Source organism: Triticum dicoccoides, chromosome 4B (genome assembly GCF_002162155.2).
Source record: "Triticum dicoccoides isolate Atlit2015 ecotype Zavitan chromosome 4B, WEW_v2.0, whole genome shotgun sequence".
Taxonomy (NCBI): Eukaryota; Viridiplantae; Streptophyta; class Magnoliopsida; order Poales; family Poaceae; genus Triticum; species Triticum dicoccoides.
In genome coordinates, this window is record NC_041387.1 from 36,197,597 (window position 1) to 36,211,021 (window position 13,425).

The 13,425-nt window shown below is 49.0% G+C and overlaps 1 protein-coding gene across 1 annotated transcript; it reads left to right on the plus strand.

The window, feature by feature from the left end:
• The first annotated feature begins 11,208 nt into the window (after positions 1 to 11,208).
• Positions 11,209 to 11,795, plus strand: LOC119293344. The gene has a single exon (XM_037571846.1). It carries the CDS (start codon positions 11,249 to 11,251, stop codon positions 11,699 to 11,701), a length of 453 nt encoding a protein of 150 aa, XP_037427743.1. The 5' UTR covers positions 11,209 to 11,248; the 3' UTR covers positions 11,702 to 11,795.
• Positions 11,796 to 13,425: the final 1,630 nt, after the last annotated feature.

A 13,425-nucleotide genomic window follows, 5' to 3' on the forward strand; every position in this document is an offset into this window, starting at 1 on the left:
GCTTTTTGCCTGATATAGATCCGAGCTCAGTGTAGAGTACGTGGTTTGCGCCGACATCGAAAGTTTCCTGCAAGTTCCTTGCCGCTAATACATCTAGAGCTTACCAGATGGACTCCCGTACCACATCATCGATAGTCAAGCGTGCATCATTTCTTGCCAGTAATTAATATGCCAATTAACTAACGTGCATCCGCCAAAAAATAATTTTAACTAATGTGTAAGTGTGTTATGGTCTTCCTTGTTTTTTCCCAAGGCAAATACGACGGAAGTGGTTATATTCTGTCGCACAAGTTGCATTTGCGGACGTGTTCCCTTGAAGGAAATTACAGCTCGGTTTCTTGCGTCCTAAGGATCCTCTTTGATTGCCACTTGGTAGCCAATGGTCATCGGGTAAACTCTTTGAGGATTCCTCCGGTCCTCCCGCGCTAAATTCCTGCGAAATGGCATATCGGTGGTTTCTTCTTCTTCGAGCTATAAAAGCCGCCGTTTCTAGTGCTACAGCTCCAAGCCTCCAACCCATTGCTCCCACACGGCAAAAACACAGTTGATCTCGCTCAACTGATTTCTCATCAGAGCTTTAGACTAGCTTGAGTTATTTATCCAAAACCACCACATTATGGGTTAGGATAACAGATCAATACCACATTTAAGGCACGGCATAAAAAACCACCAACAATGGGGCTAATCCGTAACGCGGAGCACTGACGTTGCGTTTTAGCCCAGAAAACAGCGAATCCGACAGGTGGGTCCCACCTGTCGGGCTGACGTGGCAAATACCAAGCACACAAAAAAACTTTGACTAGCTGAGGTGGCAGATGAGCTGCAGGCCCCGCCTGTCATTGACTACATGGTCATCTTCATCCCATCTCTATTTCTATGGAGCATTGTGTCGAGCAGCTTGTGCGCAGCGAGCCATCTCTGTCGATGCAAGTCGAGAGCTCCATGGGCAAGGCGAAGGGGAAGCAGCGGCAGGATGAGCCACCTTGCCAAGGAGCAGGGCTACCGGAGCCGCGCGGCCTTCAAGCGGCAGCAGCTCGACGACCGCTTTCGGTTCCTCCCGCCGGCGCGCGCGGTGCTCGACCTCTGCGCGGCGCCGGGGGGCTGGATGCAGGTGGCCGTCGCCCATGCCACCGCCGGCGCCTTCGTCGTCGGCGTCGACCTCGTGCCCATCCGCCCCGTCCGCGGCGTGTGCCGTGCTTGACCTCTGCGCCGCGCCGGGGGGCTAGATGCAGGTGGTCGTCGCCCGTGCCCCCGCCGAGTAGCCGAACTCGTAGCCGCCGTTCAGCCCCAGCCTCGCGATGGGCTCGGCCGCCTCGTAGCTCCTGGACAGCATCTACACGGCGGCGAACTAATGGTCTTGCCCGAAGCCCGTGACCCCGCCGACGGAGCCGAGCGCCGCGGAGTGCCCGTTGATGAAGCTCGCCACGCCGTTTGGCACCGCGCTGCCGATGAACTCCGCCATCGCCTGCGACCTGTTCGGCACCGCCGCATCCAGCCCCCCGGCGCGAGAAGAGAGGAGAGAGAGGAGAAAGAGACTAGTCAACGTGCCCACGTGGAATTTTTTTTGCCACATCATCCCGACAGGCAGGCCCCACCTGTCGGTTTCGCTGTTTTCTGGGCTAAAACGCAGTGTCAGTGCTCCGCGTTACAGATTGGCCCTATTGTTGGTGGTTTTTTGTGCCCTGCCTCAAATGTGGTACTGATTTGTTAACCTAAGCCATAATGTGGTGATTTTGGGTAAATAACTGGACCAGCTTACACCTGTAGAGTTCATAAGCTTAGATCCGAATGGGGGTCTCTGGCGGCAGCAACAACAACGGCAAGACGCTGCTACTCGTGGCCTGCTTCCTCCTGGTGGCTTCCCCGTTTCTGCATGGTGTCGGGTGCTTCGCCGTCGCGGAAGCGACGAGTCCGGAGGAAGCCACCGAGCAGACGCTGATGATTGGGAGCACGGCGGCGCCGCGGCATCATCAACATGGCCCGGGCTCGGCCGCGTCTGCCATGTCGAGCAATGCTGCCGGTGGTCTCTGGTCGTCCGAGCCCAAGTCGGCCGTGGCTCGCAGGTTGCTGCCGGGAGGAGCTGTAGACGGAGCCGGCCACTCGTGCGGCTCCAACTGCTTCCTCCTCCTGCTGGCGTTTTCCCCGTTTCTGCATGGAGTCGGGTGCTTCGCCGTCGCGGAAGCGACGAGCCCGGAGGAAGCCGCCGAGCAGACGCTGATGGCGGGGAGCACGCCGGCGCTGGAGACGGCGGCGCCGCGGCATCATCAGCATGGCCCGGGCTCGGGCGTGTCTGCCATGTCGAGCACTGCTGCTGGTGATCCCCGGTCGTCCAAGCCCAAGTGGGCCGTGGCTCGCAGGTTGCTGCCGGGAGGAGCTGTAGATGGAGCCGGCCATTCGTGCGGCTCCAACGGTCGCCAGGGCTGCACCCCGTAAGACTAAGATATATGCATGCCACTCTGCACTCTACCGATAGTGCTGTCCCTTCGTTCGTCGTGGCTAAGCACAAGTGCTGCTCCTACTATGTTGGTTCGTTAACTAGCTAGCTAGGGTTTGGTCGTTGTTTGCCAAGTACTAGCCGTCATTCAGCTAAGAATAGATGTCTACATGTACTGTATATGAATTGTAAAGTGGTTTAAACAGCTCTATATATCTTGTACATATACCCCACGGGTGCTGTAATTAATAATCCACGACTGGCCTTGAAAATGCCACGAACATGACGTGATTTTTCTTTCTCCTTTCATGAGTCGTGGCATTGTCTTGAAATGCATGCACGCACGCAGGGATAACACCGACCGTAGTGGCAAGGAAGTCAAGACTGAGGAAACTTTCCACGTACTTACCGAGGGGCAAATCACCAGTGGAAACAAAGGTAGGTGCCGTTTCATGGCAGCAAATTAAGTGTTTTTCTTCTTCTAGAAATGCAGTATAATCGCAAGCGCTCACAGACACTCACGCACACTCATCCCTATCAATAAGACATGTACACATACAAACACATCTTTGAGTGACCAAGCCAACATATTTAAAATAAACTAAATCGTTACAGATGCTTCGCAGTTGACAGGCGTGCCATACTACCGAAATGACAACACCGAAAAGAGTGGAAATCCAAAAACACATGCGCAACTAAACCTAACCATCCAAGCTATGCGTAGCTCGCACTGATCGAACAGACATACATCATACGTCAACTACAAATTGGAATCATGGAATCGCACGTTGGATGCTCGCACCCCGGGCCCACTCCATCGCTCATCGCAGCCGTTGTGACGCAGCCGAAAGCTAGGTGGCGGCGACCGGTCGGCCACGATTGATCCGGCGTTCAGAGGAGCTCTACCCCTTGCTGGCTGCACCGTCATGCATCCATGGCTACGTACTATTGCTCTGAAAGTTACAATGTGTACTTAGTTTTCGTCCGTACTATTGCCAGGCACGATGCTTCAACCGCTGGAGGGGGATACATACGTGTATAAGATGTAGTTGTCCCGCTTGTTTTTCAAGTCTATAATCTGTAACTAGCTAGGATCATAACTGTGGATGAAACTATCCCTGTACGTGCTTTATGGGCACCTTATAAAGTCAATACAATTGTCTTGCATCAAATTATTCTCTTCAGCTCTGAAAGTTAGAACTAACGATATATCGTTCATCGAGCAGGCTCGTAGTTTCCTTCTACTTTGCTACGAACCCACAGAGATTAGTAGCAATCGCTTTGTGTCACACAAAGGATTCAGTCACAAGAACACATAGTTCTGTAGATGAGAAGAGGGGAAAGCGGAGATACAGAGTAGCGGATAGGAAGAAGATAGACGGACAAAATATTCTTTTTACCCTCCTTCTCTCCTCAGGTTAGCCTTAGTTTTTGCTTAAGAGGGGCACGTCCGGTAGATGGGCCAAGCCGGTCACGCGAGCGCCGGTTACCTGCTGGGCTTGACCGAGTCAGCTTCTAGGAGAGGCCTTGGTCTTGGCTGGCCCACATGGCAGGTGCGTAGCATGCCCTCCTCCTTGAGACACAGCATGCCCCCATGCTGCTGTAGAAGGAAACCGGTGCTGGAGTGCGTTCTTGTCTTCCCAGGAGTTCAGATTAGATGAGAGGCCAGCCCAATGAACGAGCACTTGTGCACGAGCGCCATTACCAGCTCGCACCAAACGAGAATCAAGAATCTGCCCCGGCTGAATAGAAACTGGAACATCCGTAAGCAGATGCAAAGAAGCATCAGAAGGCACCTGATTTGCCGGTAGAGAGGGCTTCAGCTGGGAGACGTGCACCACCGGATGAATACGACTATTTGTTGGAAGCTTCAATTTGTAGGCTGACTTTCCCACGCGAGCGAGCACCTCATAGGGACCATAAAATTTGAAGGACAACTTGTGATTTGCACGACGAGCAACAGACATTTGTGCATATGGTTGAAGCTTGAGATAAACAAAATCTCCCACCTGAAACACCCGATCAGAACGATGTTTATCTTCTTGTTGCTTCATGCGGTGCTGAGCTCGAAGTAGGTGTTGCTTAACAAGTTCTTGCATCATTTCTCTTTCTTGTAGCCAACCCGCCAGATCAGATGGTGTGGATTCTGGAATATGAGCAATGCCCAATTGTCGTGGTTTATAGCCATATAACACCTCGAATGGAGACTTGCCCAGCGCTGAGTGAAAATTAGTGTTGTACCAATGTTCAGCCGAAGGCAACCATTGAGACCATTTGGTCGGCGAAGCATGAACCGTACACCTGAGAAAGGTCTCAAGACATTGATTAAGCTTTTCGGTCTGACCATCAGTTTGGGGATGGTGTGCCGAACTCATATTCATCTTCACATCCGTCATCTTGAACAAAGATTGCCAAACATTGCTGGTAAATACCTTATCCCGATCAGATATAATGCCGGACGGCAGACCATGTAACTTATAGATGTGGTTGTAAAAGAGTTGAGCAACTTGAAGAGCAGAGTAGGGATGAGCCAGAGGGATGAAGTGACCGAACTTAGTGTACTTGTCAATCACCACCAATATGGTATTATATGAGCCAGACTTGGGAAGGCCCTCCACAAAATCCATGCTCACCAAACTCCAAGGTTCATCTGGGATGGGTAATGGATTCAGAAGACCTGGCAACTTCACAGTTTCAGATTTGGCTTGCTGACATATGGTACAATTTTGCACATATGTTTTTACATCAGTCTTCATACCAGGCCATGCAAACAGAGCACTAATGCGCTTGTAAGTTGCTAAGAACCCAGAGTGACCACCAATGCCACTTGCATGCAAGGAGAGCAGAATAGCTTGATGTGCCTCAGTGTTAGAGCCGAGCCAGACGCGTCCCTTATGCCTGATAATACCATTCACCAACGTGTAGCCAGCAGAGTTAGATCCAGTGAAACTCAACTCCTGTAACAACTTTTTAGTTGTATCATCTTTTGTGTAGCCATCCACAATTACTTCCAACCACTTGGGCTGACAGAGAGAAATTGCATGACATGATTCAGGAATTGCTTGACGGGAAAGAGCATCAGCAGCAGCATTTTCATGGCCTTTTTTGTAAACCAACTTGTACTGGAGTCCCATTAATTTCAGAAAAGCCTTTTGTTGGATGTCAGTAGTAAGCTTTTGCTCAGACAAGTAAGTTAAGCTACGGTGATCAGTGGAAATGGTGAATTCAGCGTGCTGGAGGTATGAACGCCATTTCTCCACCGCCATCAAGATAGCAAGACACTCCTTCTCATAAGTGGAGTAGCCTTGCGTCTTGGGTCCCAAAGCCTTGCTGAGAAAACTGATCGGATGCCCTTGTTGCATCAGTACAGCACCAATACCATACTTGCTTGCATCTGTTTCGACAACAAATGGCAATTTGAAATTTGGTAGAGCCAAGACAGGAGCTTGAGTAAGAGCTGATTTCAAATGTTGAAAAGCTTCATCTTCTTTGTTTGTCCAATAAAACATGGTATCTTTACGGAGCAAATCTGACAATACTCGACTGATGATCCCATAATGTTTTATGAACTTGCGGTAATAACCCGTTAACCCAAGAAACCCCCTAACTTGCTTGATAGTTGTCGGTGTAGGCCACTGAGCGACAGCTTGGATCTTCGAAGGGTCAGTAGCGACCCCTTTGTGACTGATGATGTGACCCAAGTACTCAAGTTGTTTTTGGGAAAAGGAACATTTACTCTTCTTGATATACAACTGGTGCTTGAATTCATACAACCCTTGGTGTGTTTTGAAAGCCGACTTGTGTTCTTCACCACGCACTAGCCGAATTTGATGGTACCCAGATTTGAGATCCAGTTTGGTAAACCAATTTGCACCGGACAATTCATCAAGCAGCTCATCGATCACTGGCATTGGGTATTTATTCTTAACTGTAATATTATTGAGGTGCCTATAGTCAACACAAAAACGCCATGAACCATCCTTCTTCTTCACCAACAACACCGGAGATGCAAATGAGCTAGTGCTATTCTGTATAAGTCCCTTTTGGAGCATTTCACACACTTGTCGCTCAATCTCAGTTTTCTGCATAGGAGCATAACGATATGGCTTGACATTAACAGGCTTCACCCCTGGAAGCAGTGGAATGTTATGGTCAAAACTGCGGTGAGGAGGCAACACCTGAGGATCTTCAAACACAGCCTCATGCTGAGAAAGAACTCGGGTAATGGCTGGTGGTAGAGGGGTGGATGAGCCAGGTGCCTCGAATACGTCTTGCACAGCACACAATTCTAACATATGCACCACACCTCCATTGTTAACCAAGCCCTGAAGCTGTTTAGCAGAAATAGCTGAGCAACTGGCAGGTTGATCTTTAATGCCTCGAAGAGTGATGCGAACTCCATTATGTGTGAACCGTAATGTCTTCTTTTTCCAATCTACCCACATTGGGCTCATCTCTTCAAGCCACTCCATACCAAGGATGATGTCATATGTGCCTAATGGAAGTACCTTCAGCGAAGATGTAAATGATGTGCCTTGAGTCCACCACTGTAGAGATGACACCATCATGTTACAGTCAAGAGTTCCTCCATCAGCAACTGTCACTTTGGCAGCAGGAAACGGAGCAGTGGTACACTGTAAATGGTCAACCAATTTGGAGCTTATGAAGTTACTGGAGCTTCCAGAATCTATCAGGATCAATACTTCTTGTTTGCCAATGAAACCCTGAAGCCGAATACTCTTCTTACACTGTGTCCCACATGCTGCATGGACAGATAGCTTCATGACATGGTCATCCTCATCCGGGTCAGGGGTGTGCTCTTCAGGCCATCCATTGTCATCTTCGTCATCAGAAATATCAAGAGAGGTAATCAGTTCTTCAAGGACATGCAACTGAACCTGCGGGGGGCACTTGTGGCCCGGGGAGAATTTTTCCCCGCACTTAAAGCATTCGCCACGAGCACGCCGTTGGGCCTTGAGAGAATCAAACTTAGTGTTGTACTTGATCCTGTCATCCGTCCGCTTCTCACCCGGGTTTCCTAGAATGCTTGGCAGCTGAGCATTCATCTTGAATTTGTGGCGATAATCCCCCTTCTTGAAGGACGGACGAGTATCTTCCACCAACAACACTTCCTGTGTTTGAGCAAGGGAACAAGCCAGATCAACAGTTCCAGGATTGTGTAATTTAATAGCAGACTTGATGTCTGGCTTAAGACCATCAATGAAACGGTTCACAAAGAAGGTTTCATCATAGGAGTGATTGTAAACCAGAATCTTATGCATGAACTCTTCAAATGTATGGGCATATTCATCTACTGATGCAACTTGCCGAAATGCAAAAAACATGTCCATGAGTTTAGCATACTGATTTTTGTTGAACTTAGCAAACACTCCTACACACAAGGCAGGCCAGCTATCCACTGAATGCATGGCTTCGAAAGTTTGCAACCACAGGGCAGCATTGCCGGTGAAATGCATAGTGGCAAAATCCACCCACAACTCAGGATTAACATGGTACATTTTAAAATACTTTTCGCATTGTTCCTTCCACCATTTGGGATTATCACCAGTGAATTTTGGGAAATCTGATTTGGGCAACTGCAGACCACTATGACTGTAGGGCTGATGCGGATATGCAGTGGTACGATCATCATCTCTCTCTGCTGAACCATACATAGCAGAAGTAAGGTGGTCACGGGTTTGCGATTGCTCACCCCCGACCAGGGCGTGTCCGGAGGTTCGAATCTCTCCAGAAACAGCACCCTGGTGATGCAGTTCTTCACGGTGCCCATGGGGCCGAAGCACACCCGGTCGCTGATGCGGCTGCGCCGGGGTCGTGGAAGGAGGCTGCCCCCGCTCGAGGAAATCGACGCGGCGCGCCACCGCCTCCATCGACAACTTCAACTCGTCGGCTGTCTTGTCGAGCTTGTTGTGGGCCGTGATTATGCGGTCCAGCGTAGTCTCGACACGCTGGGTCGCCGTCGCCGTGGAGCTGGTGAGATCGGAGAGAGCCTTGGTGGTCGATTCAGAGAAGGAGTCGACCGTGGTGCGGAGCTCGTCGATCCGCTCGGAGTTGCGGACCCCCGCGTCGGAGACGGCCTTGCTCTGAATCACCGTCGCTTGGATCAATTTCTGCAGCTCAGAGATGGTCAGCTCTGCCGCCCCCATCCTGTCCGTCAACGTTGGGCGCGCAGATTTCCCCGTCGTGGCTGGGAAAAAAAATCGGTGGGAAATGATGCCGAAAGATCGGTGGCTCTGATTCCAATTGCTACGAACCCACAGAGATTAGTAGCAATCGCTTTGTGTCACACAAAGGATTCAGTCACAAGAACACATAGTTCTGTAGATGAGAAGAGGGGAAAGCGGAGATACAGAGTAGCGGATAGGAAGAAGATAGACGGACAAAATATTCTTTTTACCCTCCTTCTCTCCTCAGGTTAGCCTTAGTTTTTGCTTAAGAGGGGCACGTCCGGTAGATGGGCCAAGCCGGTCACGCGAGCGCCGGTTACCTGCTGGGCTTGACCGAGTCAGCTTCTAGGAGAGGCCTTGGTCTTGGCTGGCCCACATGGCAGGTGCGTAGCATACTTTTAGCATGCATGTCTTGACCATTTTGCATCCCTCTTTTCGTAGGTCGGCACTAACTGAGGTGCATCCGTGTAAAGGATCGATCAGGCATATTCAGACAGATGCTCTCTTGGGCTGGTCACAGTGGGGAGGAACTTAGGAGTAACATCACACACTTCAATACAACTTTGCTTATGTGGCACGTATTTAATGAAGAGAGAAGTGCTTGTGGTAAGGCTGGTCGTAATGGGAGTATCATAGCTAATATTATGCATGCCAACTAGGCAATTTTGATGAGGTGTCATAGAATTAAATAAAGAAAAAGAGGGTTGAGTATCATATCATGATACCGTATCATAATAAATGTTATGCTACTATGTGTCATGCATGACAATAAATAAAATACTACATGATACTAATATATAATACTATGCATTAGGGAGGTAGTATTATACACTAGTATCATATGCATGATACTAGTATATGATACTCCCCATTACAACCAGCCTAACTACTCCCTCCTTCCATCTATATAAGGCCTAACGCGTTTTTTAAGGTTAACTTTGACCAAATATTAGAGCAATAATATATGACATGCAACTTACACAAAGCACACCATTAAATTCGTGTGTGAAAGAAGATTTCAGTGATATAATTTTCACATTGTGCATGTCATGTACTATTAATCTTGTCAATAGTCAAAGGCAGTCTTAAAAACGCATTAGGCCCTATATAGATGGAAGGAGGGAGTAGCTAAGTTACCGGAACATCACACACTCCAAAAAATAATGAGTCTATAACCTAATAAATACATCGTTGCATGACACTACATAGGTGTTCCTACCCACTATGGAGATAGTAACATAGTCTAGGAAAGTGTGTAAGTTACTAGCTTATGTTCTTGCCCATTGTGACCAGCCTTGGTCGGTTGTGCCCCAGACCAGTTTCCCAGAACATACCAGCTCGACGTACTCCTACCAGTCCTGAAAGTCACTACCCGGTGCTCCGTCAGCGGTGACGATGTTTGCGGTGGCGTGCCGCATAGTCAAACATGGGCGTGCGCGACATGCGACCTCAGTTTACCTACCATTTGATTATATAATTAACTCTGCATGCGTGCATGCATCCATGCTTGCAGTGTGAACCTGAAGAAACTTGTGTGCTCCTGTGCAATGCCCCGGAGTCCCCGACCACCAGCCCAGAGCCCATTGTATATACTCTACACCCTTCGTTCCTAAATATATGTTTTTTTAAAGATTTTAATACGGACTACATACGGAGCAAAATAAGTGAATCTACACTCTAAAGTATATCTATATACATCCTGCTCGCCGTGTATTTTATCAGCTAGCACTTGGCTGCTTATGAGAAAGCTCCTTAGTGCTGACTAATACTCCCACCAGTACCGAAGCTCACTACTCGCTGCTCCGTTAGCTGTGACATCTAACAGTACTATATACTCGTATACTTTGTGGTGTCGTACGGGTGCACATAGTCAAACATGGGCGTGCGCGACATGCGACCTCAGTTTACCTACCATTTGATTATATAATTAACTCTGCATGCGTGCATGCATCCATGCTGGCGGTGTGAGCCTGAAGAAACTTGTGTGCTCGTATGCAATGCCCCCGAGTCCCCGACCACCAGCCCAGAGCCCATTGTATATACCCTACAGGCCTACACTTTGCGAGCTACTAGGAGATGCATCACTTCTACAGCTCACCGAATCCTTGATACTCCTATTCTACTGTAGAGTGTACTACTTGTATACTCCTCGCAAAAAGATCCACGTGTTACGAGTATAGTGGGGATTACAGAACCATACACCGACAGGTGGTGCATGCATGTTTGTCATGGCGGACGTACACGGCCAGCCGGAGGAAGGCACGCGTAGTTTCCAGGCAGACTTTGCTGCTCTATGCTCAAGATGATGATACTACTATGCTCATGTGTTTGTTCACCCGCACCCTAATTAGCAAATCATCGTCGTCACATGCTCGGTGAAAACTGTGTGCGTGGGGCGCCTTTCCTCGCCATTGCCCAGTCATTTCGGTCTATCTTCTCCACGTACGTCCGAACACCCTCTATAAGTAGGTCCCGTTTGCCTGTGCATCTCTGCATTGCAAGCATTGCAGTAACAGTTCTATTCCTAGTCTTGTCTCTGGAGAGGTCAAAGAAAGAGTCAGTAGTATCTTCGAAAGAAAGCACACCTAGCTACGTACGCAGCGCCTTCGCCGAAACCCTGACCAAAATGGCACGGTACTCGCGCGCTTGGCTCATGCTGCTTCTTCTCGCGTGTGCTCTTGTGCAGAGCTCTTACGGCTCGAGACCGTCTCCCCGGGAGCGGCTTAACCCCGGGGTAATGTCTCCGAAGATGGTTCACGGCGCCGCCGAACCGCGCCGTCTCGACGACCGGGCGACTGAAGTCCGCCCTTCCACGCCGGAGGGTGCGACCGGTGGCGGTCATCAAGGAGCAAACGCTGACGATTATGCTATCGCAACTTCGGCGCTGGGCGGGGGCCGTGTCGTGCCGGAGCAGAGGAAGGGTTCAGGGGCGCCGGTGCTGCCGCAGGCGCTGGAAAAGATGCTGGGCTCGAAGCTGGCGCGCCGGTTCCTGGGAGGGGAGGCGGAGGACTCGGCGGCCGGGCCGTCGTGCCACTCCAACAACGCGCACAATACTTGTGCCCCGCCGGCGCAGCACTGACAGGGCCGGGTGCTGCTTGCACTAGTTCGGGAGCTAGCTAGCCCCAGCTGATTCCTTCGCCCCTTGATGCTTTCATGTAAACTAACGGTAGCTCTTTCGATCTTGTTCTTCCAAAAATGTGAACCTTTCGTCATTGATGATATATCATAGTACTTCACTCGTAAGGCTGGTCATAGTGGGGAGTAACTTAGACTAGTAACATGCATATGTTACTAGTCTATGTTACTACCTCTATAGTGCATAGTATCATATGGTAGTATCATAGATGGTCTCATTTATTGACATGCATGACACATAGTAGCATCACATTTATTATGTTACGGTATCTATCTATGTTACTATAACCATCTCTCTCTTCTTTAATTACCTGCCACATAAGCACATTTGCGAGTCCCAAGTATATGTTACTACTTATGTTACCCCACTATAGCCAGCCTAACGCGCCGGTCAAGACAGTCCCTATGGTCTCTGATTCCATTTGACCCTAGAGCATTTATTACGTGGAAAGGTGGTCGATCCTCATGCAGATGCATAGAGAATATACATTGTTGTCTTTTTAGAAGCCGTCACTTTCCATGATTGCGGGCGTGATGCAATCTCAGCACACCTTCCACTCTAGTTGAGTGTGATTGAGTCCAAACCCCAGTTGCATGAATGCGCTTACGTGTGGGTAGGTGAAGGCGGATATGCCAGGCAAAGTCCAACCAACGAACGGAGCAATTCCGAAAGAACAAACGGCCGACAACGCGGCAAGTTTGACGACGTGGTGCCTGCGAAAGTAATTAAACTTGCGCAGTTTTCGTGGAAGACTGACTGACTGTCTGTCTGCCTTGATCTTGTCTTTAATTTCAAGTGCCTCAGTGCGTGATGTGAACAGGGCGAAAAGGCTCCTCCCTTTCGTACGTTTCAGGCTACGATTCGGAATCCATCACACGTGGATGATCTATTTTTAATACAATATAATCGCAGATGATCATGTATAGTCACCTTTATAAACGCGCACACATGCACTAACTCTATGAGCATATCGAAGCCAACATAGGATTGATGAAATCACCACAAACGTCTCGTAGTCGACGGAACATCTCCTCTCACTAAACGAATATCGCAGGAAAGCCTAAAAAAATTTAAAAAATGGCAAGCATCAATGCTAAGTCTAGACTCGAACCCTGATGGGTTGGGTTCACCATAAGAAACTAACCATCTGAGCGTAGCCGAAGTGCAGGCATGGCCAGCCAGTCGAGGTGGGCGAATGTATCCGGAATTCTGGATATCTTATATCCGCAACACTCTTTTAGCTCCTTTCATTTTCACAATGGTGGTCTCTTTGGGGAAAATGGGCGTCCTTTTTCTCCTTGTTGTTACATTTTGGTTTCACTCTGTAAATCCCTCGATACGACGGTTGCATACCTGACACTGTGGCGAAGCCAAGAGTTCAAAATCATGATGTCAAATACATGTGCTTAGATGAATTTTGTAATATTTTTTTAGGTGATCTCTACTGGTTTTGCCAAAGTCATGTGTAGTAAACTGACTACATTGAACGTCCACACATTGCCATTCTTCCACGGTAATAATTTGGAGATGGTGTGGCGGTTTTCGGCAAGGCAGGGCATAGTTTACCTTAACTGTGCATGGAAGGGGCGACGAAACAACTCTGCATGCATGGATGCAGTGTGAACGTGGATAAACTTGTGTGCTCCTATGCAATGCAATCTCCCCCG